At 39.0% G+C, this 26,829-nt stretch overlaps 1 protein-coding gene across 1 annotated transcript; it reads right to left on the bottom strand.

Annotated features, from left to right (window-relative positions):
• Nucleotides 1-448: 448 nt before the first annotated feature.
• prss56 (serine protease 56) lies at nt 449-11,057 on the bottom strand. Its single transcript, XM_079613862.1, has 15 exons — nt 10,577-11,057; nt 8,961-9,119; nt 8,621-8,875; nt 7,782-7,971; nt 7,476-7,584; nt 6,876-7,032; nt 6,619-6,761; nt 5,904-6,063; nt 5,585-5,773; nt 4,721-4,888; nt 4,391-4,542; nt 3,355-3,802; nt 2,278-2,340; nt 2,001-2,107; nt 449-1,051 (listed from the first exon to the last, which is right to left on the bottom strand). Exons 1-15 carry the CDS (start codon nt 10,785-10,787, stop codon nt 878-880), a joined length of 2,685 nt encoding a protein of 894 aa, XP_079469988.1. The 5' UTR covers nt 10,788-11,057; the 3' UTR covers nt 449-877.
• Nucleotides 11,058-26,829: the final 15,772 nt, after the last annotated feature.

Genomic DNA, 26,829 nt, shown 5'->3' with positions numbered 1-26,829 from the left:
TTCTAAAGGCCCAAAGGATTGTCATCAGCTCCAAATAAAGAATCGGCATGACTTACGTCAGTAATTCAGACACCTGTTGCAGAGCAGCACAATTTAGCACACTTCCCGTACGCTAAAACACCTCAGTAGTGCTCAGAAATGGAATCTGAGCCAAACAAAAAAAGCCCCCCTGAGTTTTCCGGCACTGCCTCCTGCTGACAGCGATGTTCAGCTGTCATGATCATGAAATGTTTGGCTGCCAGTTCAGTGGAAGTAAACAAGCCTCTAAATAGGGCGATTTTATTCTCACAGCAATTACTTCCCTTTCCCAGCTTATAAATCTGAAATATAGATGTTATATGAAAGTTAGTGACAGTGCAAGGCGAAATATAGAAGGGATAACAAATACAACAGGATGAGAAAATGAGAATGAAAGAGAGGTGTGAAATACATGCCTGACAAGCGCATACATAATAAAAAGACAAAATTTATTTAAATATAGTTCAATCTTTAACTCCAGTTCATTTTTAGCAGTTTTAATGATTTGTTTTAATATAAAAAAAATACAAAATAAATATATAACAAAAATCAAATATAATATCTGTACAGTTTGCAGCTCAGACAGGAGGATCAACCTCTGTCCCTGCGAAATAAGTTAACATACTGTTAGCGTGAGTCCAGTCTCAGAGTGCAGTGAGTGACCAACTGAGACTCTTCATTCTTCAGGAAAGTGTCAGCTGTCCCGTGATGACTCTAGAATGGAGGTCCCATGCATTCATTTCCATAGCAGCACATGATGTCACATTAGAGTTTAGGATGCAACAATGCTCCGCATCGGGGATTCCATTTCAGCTCAAGTGTCATTTCAGCAGCGTGCATGAGTCTGCGTGAGTGTGTTTTATGTTTTGAGAGCATCAATGGCAACGGCAATGATGCGTGGCATGCTGCGGTAAAACGCCTCATTCTCCAAACCCACCAAGCTGTAAAAGGTCAAAGGTCGTCCACCAACAGTGGCCTTGATCCGTGACTGGTACAAACCACGTTCATTCTTAGTATTCAGGTCGACCAGCACCTGAGATGAAGAACACACACAGATATATACATAATGAATTAAAATACAACACTAAACATAAACAACATGGATAGACCATCACACAAACAAAACATTTGTTTTGTTACTAATCAAAAAGTTATTTTAGAAATAATAATAAAAAAAAATTTTTTTTTTAGCAAGGTTGCATTAAATTGATCAAAAGTGTCTATCTATATCTAAAATTGATAGTGTCTTTCTATTTTCAAAGAATCTTGAAAAAAATTATAATTTCCACAAAAATATTAAGCAGCACAACTGTTTTCAACATTGATTATAATAATAATTATTTTCTTAAGCCCCAAATCAGCATATTAGAATGATTTCTGAAGGATCATGTGACACTGAAGACTGGAGTAATGATGCTGAAAATCATCACAGGAATAAATGACATTAAAATATATTGAAATAGAAAATAGTTATTTTAAACTTTCACAATATTTCATATTACTTTTACTGTATTCTTTATCAAATAAAAGCAGCCTTAGTGAGCAGAAGAGACTTCTTTCAACATTACAAAATCTTACCAACCCCAAACTTTTGTATCTATATCTATAATCTAATATTACTCTTGTAAATATATACTGTATGCAAATATGCCTTCTTTTTCTAGGGAAAACAATTGTTTTGTAAATGAAGTCGAGCAACTTCTACGACATACACACACGTTGGGTTTTCATGTTTTATGGGGACATTCCATAGATATAATGATATACTGTACAAACTGTATAATTATTCTATCCCATAACCCTACTTTCAGCATTTTTAGATTTTCAAAAAAAACTTAACTTAGCGTGACTTATAAGCTGTTTTCCTCATGGGACCAAAAAATGTCCCCTCAAGGTCAAAGGTCAAAGGTCAAAAATGTTCTGTCCTTTGGGGGATATTTTGTCGCCATAACATAGGGTATACCTGAACCACACACACACACCTCCTGGAAGATCATGTTTATGTTGTTAGATGGAACAGCCAGGATCCAGTTGTACATCTCTTTGGTGGTGCTGACCATCTGAGCTGATTCAGTGACTCCTGAGCAAACTACAAAACACAAAGAACAAACACAGTTTTAAAACTCATATTCCTTAATATGCGTATTAACCTAATATTCCTTTTTAAATCGCAGCTGAAGTGTTCCATAACACAATAAGCCAGATAGAACTTTGAGAATCTAAAAAACTGGTAAACGTTAATTAAACGAGAAACTGTACCTTTGTCATTGGCTCCTCGTATCAGTCGCTTGAGCAGGCCTCTCCTTCTCCTCTGCAGGAGCTCTGAAACAACAACACGGTTTTGGGTTTTTATTAGAATGGACACGCATGGTTTAACATCATTCTGCAATACTACTACTTTGTTGTTATTTTTCAAAATATTTTTTAATTTTATTATTTAAACTTAAATTAAACAGACCAAGAAAGAAATATTACTAATAATACTACTGAACTGTAAAAAACTAACAAAAAAACAGTATTGAATACAGGTGAAAAATTAGAATATCGTGTAAAAGTTCATTTATTTCAGTAATTCAACTTAAAGGTGAACCTAATATATTATATAGACTCATTACATGCAAAATTAGATATGCCAAGCCTTTATTTGTTATAATGTTGATGATTATGGCTTACAGCTATGAAAACCTTCTCACAATATTCTAATTTTGAATTTGGGGTTTTCATAGCTGTAAGCCATAATCATCAACATTATAATAAATAAAGGCTTGACAGATCTCATTTTGCATGTAATGAGTCTATATAATATATTAGTTTCACCTTTAAGTTGAATTACTGAAATAAATGAACTTTTGCACCATATTCTAATTTTTCGAGTTTCACCTGTAGTAAATAATAAAAAATATTTTTTTTTACATAACAGTAAACTTTCAAACGTTAAAGCTTTTATTTGGGTCTAAAGCTAGTTACATGCATGAAATTAAAGGTTTTTAATGTATTCGAAAAACAAATTCTGTATAAATACGGAAAAATCATATCCCTGATAATGTAAGTTACCACAGAAAAGAATTGTCATCTGTTTAAAAAAAAAAAAGAAGTAAAATAAACGGGGCCATTTGAGGTTAAACTCAGTCTGAGGCTTGCATTTTTGTCAAATCACTTTAAAATATGTTTTATTTGAGTTGTACAACGGTCTAAAAAGTCGTTGTTGTGGTAGGATGACTGTTGTACGTCAATAAAATTCTAGTTACCCGGTATTTCAGAAAAATCTTTTCTTGAAAATCTTTTTCAAGGTTTCCTGTTTTTCTTTCCCTATATTCTTTCCTGATTTCCTCTTACTTTTAAAGAGTGGCTGTTGAAGCTGGGGCTTCTGGGTAGGCACTGAGCTTTTTTCGATCGGTGAGTCAGAAGGTTCCAGCGTCTTGAGCTTCATTGGTTGTGCCGAAGGTTCTGCTGATCTGGATGTTGTATCCATATCGTCCCGAGGGGCTTCTGTCATCACCGGATGTCCTGTGACACTTCCCGTGACACTTCCTCTGAGAGCTTTATATATCAGAGAAGTCCAAATGTCAGCAGACAATACAGGCTCCCTTGCATGGCCACTGTTATCATGTAGTTGTTTTCCAGTGGTGGGAATGGTGAAATCCCTCTGAAACAGTTGGTGGTCCAATTCTGGTATGACAGGAATGCGCAGTGATTCTAGTTTGGAACGCAGGGCAGTGATGGATGAGCGCAGCGCTCCGTCGAACTGCTGAAGAGGGGCTTTTTCACTGTCCTCATCTTGAAACTTTCAAAAAAATTAAAAATAAATTTAGTAAAAGGATTGTGCCTCATCTGTACTATAAAAAGAATCAAGCCAGACTCACACTACCGTTCAAAAGTTTGGGGCCAGTAATGTTCTTTAATATTTATGAAATAAGTCCCTTATGCTCACCAAGGCTGCATTTATTTGATTAAATATACAGTAAAAACAGAAATATTGTGAAACATTAATGTAAAATAAATGTTTTCTATTTGAATATATTTTAAAATGTATTGTATTCCTTTGAGCAAATGTGAATTTTCACCATCATTACTCTAGTTTTCAGTGTCACATGATCCTTCAGAAATCATTCTAATATTCTGATAACATTTCTTATTATTATCGGTATCAATGTTGAAAACAGTGCTGCTTTTTTTTCAGGATTCTTGGATGAATAGAAAGTCTCTTTTTTTACCTTTACTGTCATTTTTAGTCAATTTAATGCACCACAATTTTACCGACCACAATTTTTTGACTTGTAGTGTCAAAGGAAAGCTAATGTAAACAAAACAAAACAAATCTAGTAAACATATTGCTGTATCACAGATTTGATCTGAAATTAGACAAGATTACCGGTGTGAAGAGCTGTTGCTCCTGAGACAGGTTATTTGAGTTCTTTAGTTCTTTGTGTTGATCCAGATCTTCAGCAATGCCTCTGAGGTAGCTTTCCCAGTCGTCCACCAGGGGGCCCACTTGCTGGAATAGTGCTGGCAGGCCTACCTGCTCTTTGAGAATAATGTGTTGGTTAGAATAACAATATGGAGAAAGATGTATATGAATAACAATATGGAGAATGATGAGAATAATATCCTGAAAAATAGTACATTCTGGAAAGCATTGTATATCTTCTCTTGAGCCCTTATTGACTGTACATTACATTGCAGAAAGTTTTAATGGCTCTACCTGTTACAAGTGCATTTCTGCGTCTTCTTGGTAAATGAGCAGAACTGTACACATTCTCCACCAACTGAGGAAGAGTCTGAGTGAAGAAGGTCAGATCGACTTTATCTCTGATGTAGTCATCCGCCCTCTGGAGCAAGTCCAGCAGAGTCTGCAGAAAGGAATGCAACTCTGTAGAGAGAAAGACATTCATACTTTTATTCGGAAAGGATGCATTAAATTGAGGCTTTTAAATTGTTACTGAAAAATTATATTTAAAATAGATGCCGTTCTTTTGAACTTTCTATTAATTAAAGAATCCTGGAAAAAAATGTATCATGATTTCCACAAAAATATTAAGCAGCAACAAATGTTAACATTGATTATGAGAAATGTTTCTTGAGCACCAAATCAGCATATTAAAATAATCTCTGAAGGATCATGTGACACTGAAAAATGTATAAAAGTCTAAAAGTAATGGCTGGTGAAAATGTATCTTTGCCATCACATGAATTTAATTTTAAAATAGAATAAAATAGACAACCATAATTTTAAATTGTAGCAATAATTATACTGTTTACAATTGTTACTGTATTTTAAATCACAAAACAAAAAGTAGCATTGGTGAGCCAAAAATACGTTAAAAAACCTTTTTTTTTTAAATCTTACCAACCCCAAAATTTTGAATGGTAAAATACACTGCAAGTCAAAGTTTGGACATTACTTTTTTATTATCTTAAATTTTCCTTTAATTTAATGCAAAGGCAACTTTGCATGAAGTATCTTACGCTCTTACGAATAAAAAATCAGTATGCACATCCAAACTAGCACTTCATTGAAGGTAAATGTTGTTAAAATATGTTAAATGAAAATGTCTGGATAACTTACGGCACTTCTTAAATCGGCTTTGGCATTTGTCCTGAGCGAGACGCTGACAAGCAGAGGGGTCGAGGGTCGAAGAGCAGGATAGTGTGTAGTAGTGGCAGAGAGTGTTGAACTCCGACATCTGCTGTTCCTCAGACAGCTCAGTTGTCTTAAGCAGCTCGGGACATGTGGGCTCTCGACTCCCGAAGGACTCTGGAATTTGGAGAATGAAATGTAAATAGCTTTTGCTGGCTTCGTGGCTTTTCACTGAGCAGAAAGTGTGGGAGGGTTTAAACCCACGGTGGTGGAGATATTCTTTGTTTCAGTTGTGTGTGCAACTCACTCTGTATCTCTGTCATGACCCAATCAGAGAAGGCGGTGACCCGTGTGTAAACGCCAGGCTTTCCCCTCTCTCCACAGCCATCACCCCAAGAGGTGATGCCAAACAGCTGAAACCGGCCTGATAAACGGTCCTGGAAGATCAACGGTCCTCCAGAATCACCCTGTACACATGCAAAGAGACAAATTCAAGACAGATTATTGTAAAGCAGATGTAGTGTTTATAAAGGGGATATCATCGCTGTCGGCAGAAACCTTGTATCTTAGTATATTTCATTCCTCTTTATCTATTTTTCATACATCATTATTATAGATCACCCTTTACATCTATCTGTGGGTTCTGAAAATATGTAACCAATGAAATGTATTAAAAAGAGCTTCCTCAAACCATAAGGGACTTCCGCTTACGCAAACTCCATAAGCTTCCATCGTTAATGAAGTGCCCAACACATTTTAGAGTCTCTGCTTGTTTGCATTTCAAAGATAAAGAAAGAATTAAGGACCTTTACTCAAGAAACACTATATAAGGCTAATGTTTTATGTATTTGAGGAGCAGAGAAGAGTCTTAGTCTAGCATTTGCCATTGAGAATACTGTCTTAAATAGCTTGTGTAACACTTCACAACATATACAAGGCTTCCACCCGACAGTGACGATCTGATGTTTTCTTTATCAGGTGTGGCGTTCATAATGCAGGCTTGTATGATAATGTGGACGTACCTGGCATGAATCAATGCCCCCAGACAAGTACCCAGCGCAGAACATGGTGTTAGTGAGCAGCTCCTTCCCCAGAGCAGTGCGACAGGTGGTCTGAGAGAGGAGGGGAACCTTCGCCTCCATCACCACATCTGCCGCGGGACCATCTACACACGTACAGGAATCAAGACAAACATAAATAGAAAAACAATTTACAGCATTTTAAGCCAACGTTGCGGGCTCTTTTGCTAATGCATGAGTTCAGCATCATAATCTCTTACCCTCGTAAAGAGAGCCCCAGCCGGCGACCAGACAGGGTGTGCCAGCCGGTGGGTCGAGGTCAGAGGGCAAGCAGACAGGTGTGACCCGTTCAGACAGAATTACTGGAGAACTCAGCTCCACCAGAGCTATGTCGTTATTGAAAGTCTTTGGGTTAAACTACAACAGGAGATAAGAATTGGACACAGAATAGACATTTAAAATTAATAAAACTCTGTGTGAATTTATTTATTTCAAAAAAGTAAAAAGAATGCATATATACACAGATGAGCTAAACCATTATGACCACCTGCCTAATATTCAAGTCAATTCACATTTATTTATATAGCGCTTTTTACAATACAGATTGTTTCAAGGCAGCTTTACAGATATAACAGGAAAATAAGGGGTGGGGGGCAGTTCTCCTCTGGCCAACGGAAAAAAGAGAACTGAGTGTTTGCTGACCATCTAATTTACCCAGACCATGATATGTGGCCTTGTTAGGAGATGATCAATGATATTCACTTCACCTTTGACTGGTCATAATGTTTTGGCTCATCATATACTGTATATAAAGCAAGGATAAATTAATAAGTCAAATATTTGACTGCTGATGCATTTACCTTCGGATGAGTGATGATGCGATTGACTTCCATGATCTGCTCATCAGGGTCAGATTTTGTGAGATCAAACTCTCCCACTACAGCTGTCCAGTAACTCTCACTGCGGCTCCTATTTGGGCGAGAGATACATTTTGTAACTTCAAAAACCATTTAAATACATTTACAAACAAAGCAATAAGACAGCAAAACTGATAATCATTTTCATATAAATGGTGGCAACAGCAATATGGTAAAAGACAATGTTCAAAAAAATTTACGATTACAACAAATCTCACCTCACATGAGATATGTAATTTTTCTTCTTACCCAGCAAAGCAGTGGGCGGCAGTGAGGACCCAAGAGCTGTCTACCAGCACGCCCCCACACATCAGAGCCCCGTCCAGCCGCAGGTTCACCAGCCACGGCCAGCTGCCCAGAGGGGCAGGAGATCCCCCCATGATACGAGGACGAGGCTGTGTCAGGTTTTGTGTGACGGAGAAACGCTGGCCACACACAGCTACATCAAAGACAAATCAAATATGATTAGGATATAACATAACATTAATTGATAACTAGTGTCAGTACAGTTTTTTTTTTATATAATTCTATTACACCACCAGTCCAAAGAATCATTAGGATTGGTTTATGTTTTTGAAAGAAGTCTCTTTTGCACACCAAGGCTGCATTTATTCAATCAAAATACAGTAAAACAGTAAAACTATGAAATATTATTATAATTTAAAAGAACGGTGTTCTATTTTAATATACTTAATACAGTGTAATTTATTCCTGTGGTAGTTAAGCTGAAAATTCAGAAAAATTATTATCAAAACAATATTGCTCAAGAAACATTTTATTATTTATGTTGAAAACAGCTTTCGCTGCTTAATATTTTTGTTTAATCAATTATAATTTTTTTCAGGATTCTTTCATGCATTAAAAGTAAAAATAATTTTCATTTTATTTTAAATAGACATAGAAGTATTTACTGTCATTTTAGACCAATTTAATGCATCTTTGTTATAAAAATATAAAAATATTAAGCAGCAAAAAGTTTGTCTGGTAGTGTAGTTTTACATAATCTAAACAATTAAGTAAATAATAATATTTGAATGTTCGCATAATACAATGACATTTTTTATATTTCAAAAGACATGTGTCTTTACCCTGCGTCGTGGTCTGTGTGGCCGGCTCCAGATTCTGCATGGTGTTGAGCAGACTGCACTGCAGGACACGAGCACTGCAGCTCTCTCCCATGACTCTGACACACATGTCTTTGTTCACCTGCGCAGTTGTGCACCGCCGTTTGTAGAAGCCACAGGCCTGACTCAGCAGCCAGCTCCTCTCGCCTTCATCAGCTTCCTGCTGTGCGCGAGAGATGACCTCGCAACTCGGCTCCGACTGCATGTCCTCTGGAGATGCTACGGAATTACCAGCACCGTCATTATCATCAGCGCTTAAAGTCAAAGAGTCCTCGTAATGAAGCATGCATGTATTCGAGCTTACCACAGGCGCCTTTTCGCTGTCCACAGTCCTGAAACAGACAGGGCACACACCCTCTGCAGCCTGCCTCAGCCTTGCTACGGTCCGACACGGCAGCATCTACGGCAGACAGAGCGCGGGACAGAGCGGCCTCCATCACTACTGTTCCTCTATCAGTCAGCGCTAGAAAGATTTGTAGGCAAAAGTGAGTTTATGCCTCAAAACAACCAACAAATAAAGCAAATCAGAAGAGTATGCGCTATTGAAAACATTTAAAAGTAGAAATATGAGACATTTATCTTCAGTGGAGAAGAAATCTGTGCTGACTTTATATGAGAGTCAGACACACACTCTTAAAAATAAAGTTTCTTTATTGGTATTGATGGTTCCATGGAGAACCGTTATCTTCCATGGAACCTTTCCATTCCACAGAAGGTTCTTCATAGTGGAAAAATGGTGTTTAGATTGTTAAAATGTTCTTCACATGGGAAAAAAAATGTTCTTTTAGGAACTGTTCACTGGAAGGTTCTTTGGGGAATGAAAAATGGTTGTTCTGTGGCATTGCTGCAAAAATTTTTTGGAAAATTTGGTTTTAAGAGTGAATCATATTTGGTTCAACAATAAAATGGTCAAATATATGGATACAAAAAAAAATCTATTACAAAATTTCAAGGCAGAGAGAAAATGAAACATTTGCACCGAAAACAAGAAGTCTGAAATTGATTTCTTCAGTAAAAAAGAAATCAATTGGGAATCTCTCAACACATTACTGGCTGTGATGTGTGCGGTATTTTATCAGTCATGGTTTTTCCATTAGGACAAGTGAGCAAACTCATGCTCAAAGCATGCCGAAGACACCAAACACAAAGTTCAAACACACCGAACATCATTCAGCCGTCCCCTCTTCTCTATATCCCAGAGAGAGAGAGAGACTTCAAAGCTGATTGAGACCTTAATTAACGGCCTGAACTCTGGCCTCTATAGTGACTACGCTAAACACTGTCTCACTGTGACAACACACAAGATCCTTACCAACAAAAAAAAATGTTTTATCGAACAGCATTTAGAGACTATGTTGACTTTTACACTGTGAACAAAATACATGTGCTCCATGACTTCATTAGGAGTAGTGTTTAATCAATATGACAATCTCAGAGTATGAGATATGTGGATAAAGATCAGGGATCTTATATCTCAAAGAAAGGATATAACATTTAAAGCAATATCAAAAGATAATAATTTTGACATGCAAGTCATATTTAGCAGATGCTTTTATTCAAAGCAACATGGGTAAATAATGCTACAAAACAAGCGATTCATCCTAAATAAACAGATACATTTTCTAGTAGGCCAGAAAGTACAAGCTAGTACAGAGAAGTAGGCATGACTCTCATTTAGATGGAAGAATCTGTCAGATGCATGAGTGTAAATGTCTTTTGAATATTACGCATGTCAAAGAGTTTATACTTAGAGAAACTCAATGTCAAAAGTGGAGCTCTGGAATCTCTGCTTACATTACCAGTAAGGCTTTTCATATTTTGGTTAAGTGTATTTAATTTTTTAGAGAAGTTACGCTTAACCATTAGATTGGTTAGACGCCACATTGAGAAACAATAAAGATGCCTGGATTTCTAGCCTACCTTTGAGCGCGCTCTGTGGCATTCTGTACACCTCTCTCACCGGTGGTGCTCCACCACACCAGCCAATCACGGTCAACAGCAGCAGTGACATCACACCCATGACTTCACTCCACCTGTCCACAGGTGAGTCTTCCAAGAGTGTACTTTCTAACAGCCTTAAGAAGTTCCACTTTTCAAAAGCACAGGCGCATGGACTCAACTCCTTTCGCATCAATGTTGAGGGATGTCTGTGCAGTACGAGTGTCTCCCACGTCCTAACTGGCTTAGCTTCCTCCCACACTCCCTGTCGGAGTATCTGTTAGTGACAGAAGCTGATGGAACAATGGGAGAGCATGGAGCAGCCCTGCAGATATACGCAAGACCACTGGACCACTCTCTAAGGGGGTGGGCATCAGGGCCAATGCACTCCCAGTTGAATTCATTAAGACGATGAGAGCAAATCACGAGGAACTTGCCAAGGCTGGAAATGGCTTAGTTCTGTGGTGAGAGAAAAAGAGCGAAAGAGAAAGAGAGCTGGATGGGTAGGGGGCGGGTTGTTTGAATTCATTAACATTAGAGAGAGACAGAGAGGAGGGGGTGAGAGAGTGAGGGAGAGAGACGGAGAGAGGGAGCATCTGTCATTCAGCCAATCTCTGAATGAGAGCATTGTGCTCCTCCCTGAGAGTTCAAAGCCAGCGAATGTGGCGATCACAGGCACGCCGACCTCCTTGATCACTTTCACGCTTTTATGTGCTCCATTAAAATATTGTCAGTTCAGATTATTGCATCTTTCTCAGCTCAGCATAGCCTCATTGCATAAATACATACAACATTAAAAAACAACAGCTCATCATTTGTTTACTCATTACTGACTGAAGATTCATAGAAAAGTTTGTGTTTTGCTTCCCAATTTGTTGGACAGTCACAGAAGCTGCTTTCCAAAACTTTTTCGAAAACTTTTCAAAAACCAAAATCAAGGTCAATGTAATGTCATATTTGTATATATATTTTTTTAAATAGTTAATAGACAAAAATCTAAGTTGAGTTATAACGTTATGAATACATCTTTAGGAATGTCTAACAGCTCTTTTTGGGAATTGCTTGATAACTTTATAATTGGAAAAAACTGAATACTTGGCATGCGTTTGGTTGGGCTGCATCTAAATAAATGCAAATACAATAATCATACTATGTGTTAATGGTACAATAAACTGCTCCTTTATAATAACTAATAGATTAATCATTGAATCAATTATTTGTACATTATAAATGTAAACAATCAACAATAGTTCTTGGCCGTGGTTATCAACCTTTTTGGCTCCAAGGCCCACCAATCCAAAGCAATATTCGAAGGTCCCATTACTTAACCAGTTTTACATGATTTACTCCAGTTCTGTGGGCGAAAATGCCTTGTTGATGCCAGTGGCCAGAGGAGAATGGTCAGACTGGTTCAAGCTGATAGAAAGGCAACAGCAACTCAAAAAAACTGGTTGCCTTTCCATCAGCTTGAACCAGTCTGGCCATCCTCTACCACCGAGGTATGCAGAAGAGCATCTCTGAACGAACAAAATGTCGAACTTTGAATCAGATGTGCTACAGCAACAGAAGACCACACCAGGTGCCACACCAGTCAGCTAAGAACAGGTTACTGAGACTACAATTCACATGGGTCACCAAAATTGGACAATAGAACATTTGAAAAACGTTGCCTGGTCTGACGAGTCTCGGTTTTTGCTGTGACATTCAGAGATGGTACACTCTAAAAAACAAAGATGGTTCTTTACATTTCTATTTAGAACTATATCATCCTGAAGAACCATTTATAGGCTGAAATTGAGTTTGGAGGTCTTTGTTCTCGCCGAACTGTCAAAGCCAACTTATTACTGATTTTCTGTAGCACAGACTGTCAACACACTCTCTACAGGTACATTTTTTCTTTCTTACTTTCTTAAAACGTCTATAAACTTTCACTTTCAAATTGTAACTGGATTCCTACCAATCATGTATTGTTCTCTTTCTTAGTTTAACTGAACATACAAGTGTGACCAGCTCTGTTCAGTTAAAATACAGATACTCATCTACTCTTCTCCACTAAGCAACAGAGATATTGAATTTATGATTCATTTTTATTATGACTTTATGCATAAACATACCCAGTCACAAAAAACAACAATAAAGCTATCCAATGACTTTATCAATGTTTCCTTTTAACATTGTAAAAGGCTCAATTTTCGCAAATTTTGGCCTTCATAAACAGTATTATTATTTTTTTTATAAACAAATGGAAGAGACACACTGTAACTGTAACCTTAATTATCAAGCATAGCGTCAGTTCTGGCGGGTCACGTTAGTCAAGCTCGCATCAGTTGACTCTCAGCTGATCCACGTCTACCTATAGGAATACGACGCCCATCACCATATACATATATAAGCTCTTTCAGTATTATCAGCGGCTATCGCGTTTCTCAGGAGTGAATTACCCTCCTCCATGCTAGGCTGCATGGATGCGTAGGGAGTTCTTGCCCAGAACAGAACCATACCGCCAATCCAAACTGTATGCTAATTGTCAATCGTCTTTGACGATAGTGGTCCTGACAGAAGTGTATTTCAGATGGTTTTACACTCACATCCCACAGCCTCATCATCTGCATAGAGAAACTGCCACTCAAAATGCACACATAATGATAGATGTAAAAACATAATAGAGCAGGGATGTCCAAACGTGGTTCTGGACGGCCACTGTCTTGCAGAGTTTAGATCTAACTTGCCCCAACACACCTGCCATGAAGTTTCTAGTATGTCTAGTAAGACGTTGATTAGCGGGTTTAGGTGTGTTTTATTGCAGTTGGAGTTAAACTCTGCTAAACTCTGCACTGGAACTTGGTCCAGCAGGATAACGCGCCATGTCACAAAGCTCAAATCATCTCAAACTGGTTTCTTGGACATGACAATGAGTACTCAAATGTCCTCCACAATCACCAGATCTCAATCCAATACAGCACCTTTGGGATGTGGTGGAACAGGAGATTCGCATCATGGATGTGCAGCTGAAAAATCAATATGGAGCAAAATATCTGAAGAATGTTTCCAGCACCTTGTTGAATCTATGCCATGAAGAATTAGTACACTTCTGAACCCGGTACTAGCAAGGTAATGAAGTGGCCGGTGAGTGTTTATCCAGATTTTTCAAGAAAGTGAGAACCTAGCTCTTCAAAGACTGTTCATCTGACATTTTCTGTATTATTGCTTTGAACATATGAGGGATTGACTCTGTTTAATACCACTTTCCAAGGTGCTTATAGTGGATGTATAATGTCAGTTCCTCTATTGTTCCCCTAACCCTAACAGAGTAACCACAAGTATAGATCATCATATTAATGCTAATAACGCACACTACTGCTACACTAAGTTGAAATTTCAACAGTGTATATATATTTTAATCTAATATATAATATGAGCATGAAGAATCATTTTCACACATGAATTGGCACTTCTGAGTCCAGACCTTAAATTCATTGAGTCTTTGGGATTGTAGACTTTACATGCTGCTTTACTCTTGCATTTTCAATACAAGATCTTGACCAAAAATGTATGCACCTTTAGATCAAAATAAATGTTGTGATGATATTTCCATCAAGAGCTAAAGTCTACTCCAACACAGACTTTCAATGAATTTAAGGTCTGGACTGAAGAGGTGCTAATTCATGTGTTTTTTGTATTTGAGCCATTTGTAATACAAATTCTAGATATAATGCAATGACATTACTACACATTTAAGTGTGTTAAGTGTGAGATGAGGCAAGTGATGATTAGTGGCCTAATTCATGAAATAATGGCACATGACAATTGAATGACTGTTCTTCCCTCAAATAAGGCAGGACATGACAATCAGAACAAAGCTAAACATAAAGGAGCGAATGCAGACAGATATCCTCTTTAATTCATCAGTGCTAATGAATGATCACTTTTAAGCTGTCACATGGTATCAGGTTGGTAGCATCTCTTTGATGTGGACTCTTGACAGGCTTTGTAAAGAAGTGTGGAGAGATTAGCGAGTCCAACTAAAGGACAAGACAGGAACACTGTGTAACGTACGTGTGCTGAGTCTGCAGTCAGGATGAGAGAACCAAATTGGAGTCATCTTTGAGCCAACTGAGCAACTGAACACAGAGAGGGCAAGCGGAGCGGCAGGCCACTTTCAAAGTGCTTCACACAAGGCCACAGTATGTATGTATGTGTGTGTGTCTGTGAAAGAGAGCGACTAAGAGAGAAAGACCTCTTTTGAAGTACAGTGGCACATGAAACAGAAAGTGTGGATGTTGGTCAGAAGAACAAGACAATAAGAAAACAGGCATCAGAGGGTGAGCAATTTAAGAGATGTGCTGGTGAACAATGTTTTCAAATACTCAAAAAAAAAAAAAAAGACAAACCGATAAAAGACCAGGGATGAAAATATCAAAAGGAAAGATGGACTTCCAGAGCAAGAGTCTCCCCATCTCATGTTCTCCTCCTCTTTTGGCACGCAGAATAAAAACAGGAGCCGACAGTGTGTTCCAGGCGTTCTATGTGGACCCTGCACAATGGTTTTGTCATCCTACTGCCAACTGAAGCACTGAGGGATGGCATGGACGAAAAAAAAAAAAAACAGGCGGCTGGTCTCCATTCATCTTTTGCCCCATTCCCTCCCTTCGCCCTGTCGCTCTCTTTGATGTTCCCTGATTAATCTGCCCTCCGCTCCCTCCAGTTTCTGTTGTTCACTTTGTGGTGCTCCGCCAATCTCCTCCACGAACAAGATGCTGATCACAGCGCTAAAAGCAAAAGAGGGATTCAAGGAAAAGTTTGGGAGAGAGCAAGTGAGAATACCTTTGGATCCAATTCTACAGTGTTCGGTTAGAAAGAGACAGTGTGATCACAAAGACTAAAGATTTCAAAGTCAATTTCTGGGTTAAGCTTTTCAAGATACATGGCATACCATTGATTACCACAGAAACTAGATCAGAATTTTCCCTTAGTGTGTGAAAAACACAAAAGTCATGTCTAAAGTAATGCACTTATATATACTGGAGGCCAATGCATTAGGTTTACAAACAAGTGTGAAGCTCAAATTTTGTTAACACAGTAATATTATTTCTGTCACAGTGTCTGGTTTGTGTATTCCTGGTGTCCACTAGATGTCCTCTCCTCCTTCGTCTTAGGGGAAAGGATACGAAACCCCATACTGCTGGATCTTTAATTTTGACGGAGTCCTTCTGTCACGACACACACACAGGAGAAGGTAAGGTCCAGGCGCAGTATATTTATTAGGGTAATCCGTACTCACAATCAGTCCAGGCAAGGGTCGAAAGTCCAATAAGGCAATCCAAAAACACAAGACACGAACAGTAACAGGCAGGAACAGAAGTGTGGGGACATTAAACAAGGACTCCGTGACAAACACTGAAACTGACAGGGTATATATACACAAGTGCTAAATTAGGTGACAAGAAACAGCTGAACACAATGAACACTAAGTGACAGACAGGATCATGGGAAATGTAGTGAGAATGTGGATGACACCGTGGGGAAGAGGACATCTAGTGGACACCAGGAATACACAAACCAGACACTGTGACAATTTCTAACAGAAAATGTGTATTTAAATTGTAAAAGTCTCTAAACACATTATTTTATCGGTTATAGTATCTGAAAAGCAGGTTCTGGATAACATTTGCTGGTTGTAACAAACCCTTTATGGATTGTTATGTCCTGTTCTGGTTTCCTTGCCTGTTTCAGAGCAGATGTTTACCGGCTTTAAATGATAGGAGTCAAAATATTGGATTAAAAAAGCAAAAAGTTATTGAGCCGCAATAGTGTAGTCTTAAATTGTATAACATTTAAGTTTCGGAATAAAGTGAATTTTAACATTCTGGTACAGTGATTTACCCCATAGACATACACTACCATTAAAAAGAAAGAAATATATTTGAAAGAAGGAAATATATACATTTATTCAGGTCTAATTAAATTACGGTTTCTCCTTGCCAACTTTCAGTTTGGCACAGCAGTTTATTTGAGATTGAAATTGACTTGATTTGAGACTGTCTGTGTTAAGCTGAAAGTTGGTAAAGAGAACTGTGTGAAGAGTTTTGAAAAAGTGACCGAAGTATTAAGAAATGTGTCGTGATGATTGTTAAAAAAAAACTGTAAATGCTGTTCTTTTACCTTTTATTCATCAAATAATCCTGAAAACAAACTAAAAAATGTATTTAAATATTAAGAATGATTTCTTAAGGATCAAGCCAGGAGTAATGGCTTCCGAAAATGTAATTGTGTTATCACAGGAATAAATTACATTTTAAAATATATTAAAAAGGAAAACAATAAAAAAAACTAATATATCACAATGTTACTGTTCAGACTGCATTTTAGATCAAATGAATGCAGCCTTGGTGAGCATTAGAGACTTCAAACTTTTGTGTGGTATATTGCAAGAATGTGAGTGTAAACAGATTTTCTTTGCCTTAACAAACTGAGGGACAAATTTAAGTTGTTTTCTGTGGTAACTGACAGCATGTAAAAGATTTACTTGCATTTAACCCAGAATATTTCTTTGAAAGAAATCATCTGTGGGACAACAGCCCAGGCTAATCGCAGAAGACAACACTGTCCTTATGCAAATAAGCTCTAGTTGGGGTGTGAGTTGAATCTTTCACAGACTCACGCTACTCATTCTCTCATTCTGCTGTAAGGATGAGCTTTGCGTGTGTCGTTGGTTGAGCCATGGATCAGTGAAATCACTCATGTCGTAACGGCCTTGGGGACTGACGCACAATTGGAGCCAATGAGAGGGCAACTTGAGTTTGTGTGTGTGTGAGAAGTTGTCGGCCTTTTCAATGTACAGGGGGCAATACAGGGAGGTTACATAAAGACATGGCAGGCACACACACACACACACACACACACACACACACACACACACACACACACACACACACACACACACACACACACACACAAAATACACCCAAACAATCCCTTCACAGTCCTGCGCAACCGTAATGTTGAATAACACACAGGTATTGTGTACTACTTATGAAACCATTTGTCTCTATTGTCTGGTGCAGAGAACAATTGAAAAGTGGGTCAGTGGGCTGAAAAAAAAAAATCAGCTCCTAACATTTCAGTTTGAGCATTTTTTTCCCAGAGAGTGTTTTCTGCGTGACATGCACGACCCCATTAGCTCACTTACCAAGCTCTTTCAGAACACAACCTCAGGGAGGAAGACATATGTCTGTATTAGTTGATTTTCTCACTAAGGTTATAATGTTAGTCAAGTTGTTTTGTGCAAAAAAAAAAAAAATCACAATAATCTTTAAGGGTGCTCACACCTGTGGTTCTTTTGGTCCGGACCAAAAAAAAAACAAAAAAACTTTTGTCCTGGTTCGCTTAGCATTCACACTGTGATTTTTAACACCAAACATAAAGCTACAAAAAAAACCCCTGCTTTTATGACATATATTTGGCGACGGAACTTGTCGAACATCCAAAACAATGCTGTGTGCTGGGCTAAATGCGCTTGCTGCATATGCATACATTTGATGGTATATGATGGAGCTGTTGTGAAGAGCTTATAAAATAAAATGTGTATAGTCAAAACAGCAGCAGTAATCCCTCTGTCACCAACAAAAGAAGATCTGCTACAAGGAGACGCGGTTCTGATGCCTGTACTGAACTGTGATGGGCAACATCGAGACTATGACGAGAAACAACAGGTATGCTTGAGCATTCTGTCCTTAGTAGGGTCACATCTTGTGACATCATGTCCTGTTTTTGGTTTGTTTACAAGTCTTTGGTCCGTGTTGCGTTCATATTTCAACCACACGTTTGGATGACAGCATTTACACTCAAATGAACCGCACTCTAAGGGCATTTTCACACTGGAAGTTTAGTTCGGAATGGGGCACGGTTCGCATGAAAAATTGCTGATGTAAAAGCTGTCATGCGGACCTGGGAGTGCACCGAGGTACTGAACCCAAGACTGTCTGGAGGAGGTGGTCTATTCAGACTGTCAGTCCAAATACGATATTTGTGCATATCCGGTTCAAATCTGATCAGATTTAGCTAATGTGAACAGCAACAACAACAACAACAAAAATCACATGACATGCGATTTTTACAAATCCGTTTCAAGCTACATCCATAAATCCTATTCAGATTGCATTTCTGGAAATCCGTATTTATTTATCCTTATTAATTTAGTTTCAAATACAGTTTCTGAATGTTATTAACATATAAAAACACATTAGTTACATGATGCGAAATAAGTTAGAACGTGTGGAGCCTGGCTGCATCCATGCGGGCTTCACGGAAGACCACTTCAAGGGTTCAAAGGGGGCACGCTGCTGAGCACACTTCAGAGCGTTAAAATGAGACTAGGACAACCTGCGGACTACATCACACGCATCACACAAATGACCAGCGTCGGCCAATAGTGAGCCTACCTGCTGACGTACAACACAGAAGCGTTGCGCTGTTACACTACGTGAACTCACTCAGAGGCCCACAGAGAAGAAAATTAATAGTTGAAAATAGTCATTTTTGTTGTTTTTTGGCCACAAATAGTATTATCAACGCTTGATAAACTGAAGGTTGAGCCACTGTAGTCACTTGGACTATTTTAACAATGTCTTTACTAATTTTTCTGGGCCGGCCAGTTTCAATCCCATAGAAGCCTATGGAGGAGTCATCCAGCTCTCAGATTGAATCAAAAATATCTTAATTTGTGTTCCGAAGATGAACGAAAGTCTTACGGGGTTGGAACAACATAAGGGTGAGTAATTACTGACAGAATTTTCATTTTGGGGTGAACTAACCCTTTAAGAACAAATGGTGCAACGGAATAAAGTACAGAGTTATTTACAAACTAGCTAGTAGTTACTTAGCCTCTAGTGTGGACTTTACATTCCAATTTGAGAAAAGAACTTACGAACGGCTGGTGAAACCCTACCTGGGTTCGATAGAATCAAGTTGAGTGTGAAACCGCACCAAGGGGGGCATTCAAAACCGGGAACATTCATGCTTGGACTTGCAAAAAACCACTAGGGTTTGTTCTAATCAAACCAAACCTGCCAAGTGTGAACACACACTAAGTCTTAAGTCTCAAATTAAGTATAAATTTGTACTAAAATGCCAAAGTTTTACGGTTGGACTGAAGTGATGATGTTAAAACAATTTAAGCACGTGTTTCAATGGTATCCATTTGAAGGATATACAGAGTGGCCTATGCTTCCACTCACATAATAACTGAAGTCTGGCTAGTACAGGATTTAAAGAAAATGTCTAAAATCATGATGATCAGAGGACAGACCCACCTGTGTGCAAACATTTTTCTGGAAACACCATCACACTCTGTCAAGATGCACCTCCACTCTAGACATCATACTGTCACAGCAAGCACACCTACAAACACACACACCGAACAGAAAGTGAGAAAGACACTGTATAAAGACACTTTCGGTGCTCAAACACACAGCTAAAAACACATTCACACAATTTACATAATACTTCTCCTGAACATGCATACATAAAAGCTTGCATAGCTGTCCAAAGCCAAACAGTTCCTCAACACAATCTGCGTGAATGTCTCGATCAACACAGACCTCCTTCACAAGCTGTCGATGCCATTGCTTCACTTTCCCTGGATCACATCAGCATCTATCATCACATCCTGCATATGAAATAGATGACATACAAACTAAAATATCTACAGTATATATTTAAAGCAAAAAAAATCCATCAGTGACACTTCAGTAAAAACAATGTTTACAGATCTAATGAAATTGTTGACCATTTGTAAAGATTTATGATTATTCTAGCACATGGTTTTTAAATTAAATGTAAAAACATATAGACCGTGTTAAGCATTAGTTAAAATAGGACATTTAAGTAGATTTTTTTAATGTTCTGAAAGCTGACAAATTAGAAAATAAAACTCTCTGTAGCTGTATTTTAAAAATGTAGGACATGTTTGCCGTTATTTCGACTTAACTGACGATGCTGCATTTGCAAAATTGTTTGTCGGGAGCTCCACAAAGTCAATATTCATGGTCTGGCTTCTATAGCCAAACATTTGCTCACTCGTGCCAATTCCATATGTCAGTTTTATTGGTGCAAATCTTGGCCTGTGGACAATGTGAAACATGTATTTTTCTCTGATGAGTTCTGCTTCACAGTCTTTCCCACATCGGTGGGAGTTACGGTGAGGAGAAGCCCCAAAGAGGCTAAACACTCGGACTGTTGCTGCCCAGAGTGAAGCACGGGGTAAATCAGAGATGGTTTGGGCTGCAATATCATGGCATTCCTTGCTGTAAATGATGGGCACAGGACTACGAGCAAAGGACTACCGAACCATTCTGGAGGACCATGTGCAGAAACGTACCCTGAAGGGGGTGCTGTGTATCAGCATGATGATGATAGTGCACCAATACACACAGCAATATTTGTGATAGAATGGTTTGATGAACATGAAAGTGAAGTTGAACATCTCCCATGGCCTGCACGGTCACCACCAGATCTAAATGTTTGTAAACCACTGGAGGAGCAAGTCAGAAAACTTATCATCCACCAGCATCACATAGTGACCTGTCCACTGTTGTGGAAGAGGAATGGCTAAAAATCCCTCTGGCCACTGTGAAAGACATTTATCTGTCATTCCCAAGAGTTAAGACAAATTGTTGCTGTAATTGGCCGCAAACAAAGGGAGGCCCTAAACCACAGGCTACTAATAAATTATTGAGGTCTAAATAAAACCAAGTGTTCCAGTTTCATTGTCCAACCCCAGTCATTTCTAATGTAATTGCCATTTTCATTGACCTGTTTTTCTGAGCTACTGACTCGAATGTGTTACTGTAACGTTAAAGGGATACTCCACTTTTTTTGGAAATAGGCTCATTTTACAACTCCCCCAGAGTTAAACAGTTGAGTTTTACCGTTTTCGAATCCATTCAGCCGAACTCCGGTTCTGACGGTACCAGTTTTAGCATAGCTTAGCATAGATCATTGATTCTGATGGGACCAGTAGCATTTCTTTCAAAATGACCAACGAGTTTCAATATTTTTCCTATTTAAAACTTGACTCTTCTGTAGTTAAACCGTGTACTAAGATCGACGGAAAATGAAAAGCTGCGATTTTCCAAGCCTATATGGCTAGGAACTACTCTCATTCCGGCGTAAGAATCAAAGAACTGTGCAGCCGTACCATGGGTGCAGCAGGCGTAATGATATGACGAAGCACCTGAAAATAGTCCCCAGCTCGGTAACTTCCAACATGACCGGGACTAAGTTTGTGTAGTTTTTAGGTGGCAAATTACTGTGCGCATGGTTCTGTGCGTAGTAAAGGGCTGTGATAGTAAGGCGAGTGTATATTCTACCGTAATGTTACACTGATAGGGTTGCCACCTTTGGTGTGGCAAAATAAGGGACACCCATTTACCCAAACCCCCATCCCCCCCATTTCGACTTTTTCTAATTTCAAACATCTGTTTTTTAATATCATCTGTAGTTTGCCACTTTGCCACTTTTTATGTGTGTTTTGCATTTTGAGGATGAATTTTGTCAATCTTCTAAACAGGGCCCGACCTTGATGTAATTTGATTCTAATCATAATGTAACATTATTGAAAAACAGATTTTTGTCAGTACAAAAAATGCTCAACTTTGACAAAGTCATTTTTATTGTTATAATTGTGATTTCATAATATGTAGATATTAATCCAACTAAAAAATATAGCTGCAAGCAGCGATTACGGGCCCAAGCCGGTGGCACCGCCACCCTGGTGCCTTTAGTTACACTAAAGGCACCGGGCTGGCGCTGCCACCGGCTTGGGCCCTCCATCGCTGCTTGCAGCTATATTTATTTATATATATATATATATATATATAAAAAGCCGCCACCCCGTTGCCTTTCGGGTTCCTGTGCACGACGGGCAATAACGTAACCCCGCTTTGACTGTCGAGAAGAAGTCTGCTTTAGAGCTTGTATCAGTGTGAGTCTTTCTGCTCCCCTACAAACACACACAGAAAAGGGGGGGGGGGGCTGTCTGTGTGTGTGCCCTCCCTCCCTCCCCCCCCCCCCCCCCCCCTCCTCCTCCAGTATCTCACTGGACTAACACACACACACACACACACAGAGAGAGAATGGCAGGGGGAACTCTGTCAGAGAGAGACAAAACCACATTCAAACCAAAATATCTGACTTCCTGTTGGTCGGAGCTAATGACTGTAAATGAGAAAGATGTCCGGATCGATAAGCACAATATACAGACCGAGTTTTGTGACTGTAGGTAAAAATAACCCCCCCACTTTAGTCAAAAGTATCTTGAAAGTAACACACTTCCTGCTGCCAGTTGGTGGCGCTATAACTTTGACTCACAATAGCCACATCCATGTGATCGCCCTCTTACAACAAACACACTGCTGAAGTTTCATCAAGATCAATAAATGTATGAAGACGTTATAACACATTGTGTTTTTCTTTTCTCGCCATAACTTTGTTTCCTCGCCACGGCCAAACCGTTCGAGATATCAAAAATCCGTCCGCAATTTAGCTTCCTCAATGTCTTTACTTCATGCTGACTGAGTTTGGTGGCGATAGGATAATTTTTCTTGGAGGAGTATATCAAATTCCAGGGGCATGCGTTTTCATACAACCCATAATAGCCGACTTCCTGTTGGACTGGCGTAAAACTTAGAGCACGAAAGTTGTTCGGCCCGATGATATCTAAATGTGTACCGAGTTTCATATTATTACATGCAAACGTGTTTGATATATGGACCAAGTTTTTCGGACCACGTTCAAGGGGGCGCTGTTGAGCTCCCCTGCCACGCCCGGGTACCAGCTTCAGTCCGGCTCTAATGGCCGCAGGTTCTGACCTGTGTGCAAAGTTTCAAGAGTTTTCGAGCACGTTAAGGGCCCCAAAAGTGCCCGAGAAGTCCCACACAGCAGAGAAAGGGTTAAAATAAAGCCCCCCTCCTCTCTCACACACACAGACACTGAGAGAGACTGGCAAAATTCCCATCAAATCACATTCAAACCAAAATATCTGACTTCCTGTTGGTCGGAGCTAATGACTGTAAATTAGAAAGTTGTCCGGCTCGGGGAGATAAATATAAATACCGATTTTTGTTACTGTAGGTAAAACTAATACCCCATTTTTGACTAAAGGTGGCGCTACTGAGCCCCTCCACCGCGCCCGTTTCTGAAACTTCACACATGCCTAGTACCTAATAAATCTGATATGCATGTTGAGTTTCATGCAATTTGAAGCATGTTAAGAGCCTCAAATGCACCCAAAAAGAATATTAAAGTTTGATGCGTTGCCATGGCAACAGTATTTAAGATATCAATAATCCTTTCACAGGTCTACATCTGCCGTGTGTTTACATTATACAGATGAAGTTTGAAGCAAATCGGGTAAAAATAAGAGGGTGATTTCAAAGCATTTTGAAAGTGACACACTTCCTGCTGCCAGTTGGTGGCGCTATAACTTTGACTCACAATAGTCACATCCATGTGATCGGCCTCTTACAACAAACACACTGCTGAAGTTTCATCAAGATCAGTTAATGTATGAGGATGTTATAACACACTTCCTGTTTCCAATATTCGCCATAAATTCGTTTCCTCGCCACGGCCAAACCGTTCGAGATATCAAAAATCCCCTCGCAATTTAGCATCCTCCATGTCTTGACTTCATGCACACCGAGTTTCGTGGTCATCCGATGAATTCTCTAGGACAAGTGTTTCAAATGCCAGAACATGCGTTTCCATCCAGCCCATAATAACCGACTTCCTGTTGGACTGGCGTAAAACTTAGAGCACGAAAGTTGTTCGGCCCGATGAGATCTATATGTGTACCGAGTTTCATATTATTACATGCAAGCGTGTTTGAGATATGGACATGTTTTTGAATCCCATTCCAGGGGGCGCTGGCGAGCCCCCCTGCCACGCCCGGGTCCCAGCTTCAGTCGGGCCCTGATGGCCGCAGGTTCTGACATTTGTGGAAAGTTTCAAGAGTTTTTGAGCACGTTAAGGCCCCCAAAAGTGCCCAAAAGGTAGTAAAATAATAATAATAATAATAATAATAAATAATAATCCGAAGAAAAACAATAGGGCCTTCGCCTTTTCAAGGCTTGGGCCCTAACTAGTGAAAATATGTATTTTAGTCAAATAGCAAATGGTGTAGCTCTGCAGCCATCTACTAAAGTGATAATTTCTTTACTTTTAAAACGGCATTTTCCAAAAGATGGGCAAAAATCTTACACTAAACCATGGCAAATTATCTATATCCATGAACGTTAGAAATGTGGGTCTTTTATAAAGTGAATTTAACTTTTTTTTAACTGTTTTTGTATAAAAAATATTTATTTATTTATTTATATAGCCTAAATTAAAAATATATATAATAAATCCTCCTAAAACTATAAATCCTAAAAAAACAAAAAACTATTATGTTGTTTCAAAATTACATTTTGTTGAAACAACACAAGTGTGACTCCCCACCCCCCCACCCCACCCCCCAACACACACACACACACTAACATAAAAAACAGATATTATTCAAATGTATTTAATTTTTATTGTAGATCTAGAAAGTGTTGTCAACCGTGCAAAGTCTCACGCCATTTGGACAAAGATAATTTTTTATTTATTTCAGCAAACGCCATTTGACCCGAACAGCGCACGAGGGGTTAAAAACGTGCCGGTTTACAGCGCATGTTCACGAGACTCAGTCGCTATAGAAACAAAGACGCTAAAATGCAATCACGCAATGAGCTTTTCTCATAGACAGTATATGGCTTCTCTACTACGAAATTGATTTCTTTATATTTGCTATTAGTATTATCCATACTGCAAAATCCTTATGTTTTTATTCAACTATATGTGGGCCTAATGTAAAATACGGGACAAATCGCGTCCCTTATTGATTTGATACGGGACGCATCATCTTACTTGTAAATACGGGACGATTCCGTATTTTAAGGGACGGGTGGCAACCCTATACACTGAATACCAACGAACAAAAAGAAACTAAAAAATCAATGGTTGACTGCTCTGAACATTGATCTAAAACACCGATAGAATCGATCAAAAAAAATGGCGTGTTTGCTCAAAGCATTTTGGACCAGATGACTATAAAGAAAACACGGACAGTAGGCTACGGTACAGCGTCTAAAGGATACAGCCATCCCAACCATCTTCAATGTACAGACAGGTCCAAGTGCATCATCATCATCACCCATGGCTGTACCAGCGATGCGCGGGTCAATGTATAAACAACCGCACCCGACCGACGTTTTCAACTAACCCGCCCGCAACTCGGACCGCAAAAAAAGAAAGAAAATATTGTAAGTTACCCGACCCGCTTCCTGACTCGCGTTTTTTTTTTAAGTAGCTAGTAAATGCTCATCGTAGCGTCATGGGCCATAGGAACTAGGGGTGCGCATTTTTCTGAATGCTGTATGAATGCTGTATGATTAGTGTTTTTTAATAAAGGCTTGATTTATTCATTTATTTCGTTTCATTTTCTTAATAATTAAGATGCTGCATGTGTTTATCCAGTCTAATCGAAGTGCATGGTGCGTCTCTCCCCCGACTTTCCCAACAAAAACCCCGCCCCCTCTCAGCAAATACATAAAACTGACATATGCGTTTTAAAAAGTAGCCTATTAAATTGGCACATGGCATTGCTCAGTTCAACGTGTTGGGAAATCGGGCATTTTGTCCCGTGTCAGCTTTTATTCAAAAGTTAATAACGCGCTCAACATTCAAAAGGTAAATAAGGATTTCCCACTGTCATCTCTGACTGAGCTTGTGCGTCATCCTCGCGCAGTTATTCAGCCAATAAAGTGTACACCTATTTATTTCATAGAACATTGTGTCTAGTACTATATAAATTACAAATGTTTAATTGGCATCTTTATTTCAAACGACCGACCGCGACCCGAATATCATTAAAAATATTTTTGGATGACTCGTAACCGCGGGTGACCGCAGGCACCTGCTCATTTTGGATCAACTCGCGCACCACTGGAAGTAGGCTACTGTATAACAATTTAACTTTTTGTAAAAGCACTGCCGTTGTTATCTTCCTGTGAAATGCAATCAGTGAGTGCTAGGTTTCCTCGATCATTCGTCTTGTACAGTATATAACGTTAGTAGTTTTGTTGTAGAGTTCTGGTGAGGTAGCGTATAGTTTAATTAACCCTTGTATGGTGTTCGGGTCTGTTTAGATGTTA

The sequence above is a fragment of the Phoxinus phoxinus genome (assembly GCF_949152265.1).
Source record: "Phoxinus phoxinus genome assembly, chromosome: 5".
Lineage (NCBI taxonomy): Eukaryota > Metazoa > Chordata > Actinopteri > Cypriniformes > Leuciscidae > Phoxinus > Phoxinus phoxinus.
This window is presented reverse-complemented; position numbering and strand designations above follow the sequence as displayed.

Bases quoted from the DNA above. Each gene is read 5' to 3' on its own strand.
- prss56 (XM_079613862.1), bottom strand. From the start codon at position 10,787: ATGCGAAAGGAGTTGAGTCCATGCGCCTGTGCTTTTGAAAAGTGGAAC. The intron at 3,803-4,390 runs GTAATCTTGTCT...TTTTTTTGAAAG, and splicing joins AGCAACAGCTCTTCACACCG to TTTCAAGATGAGGACAGTGA. The intron at 2,108-2,277 runs GTACAGTTTCTC...TGTGTTTTGTAG, and splicing joins ACGAGGAGCCAATGACAAAG to TTTGCTCAGGAGTCACTGAA.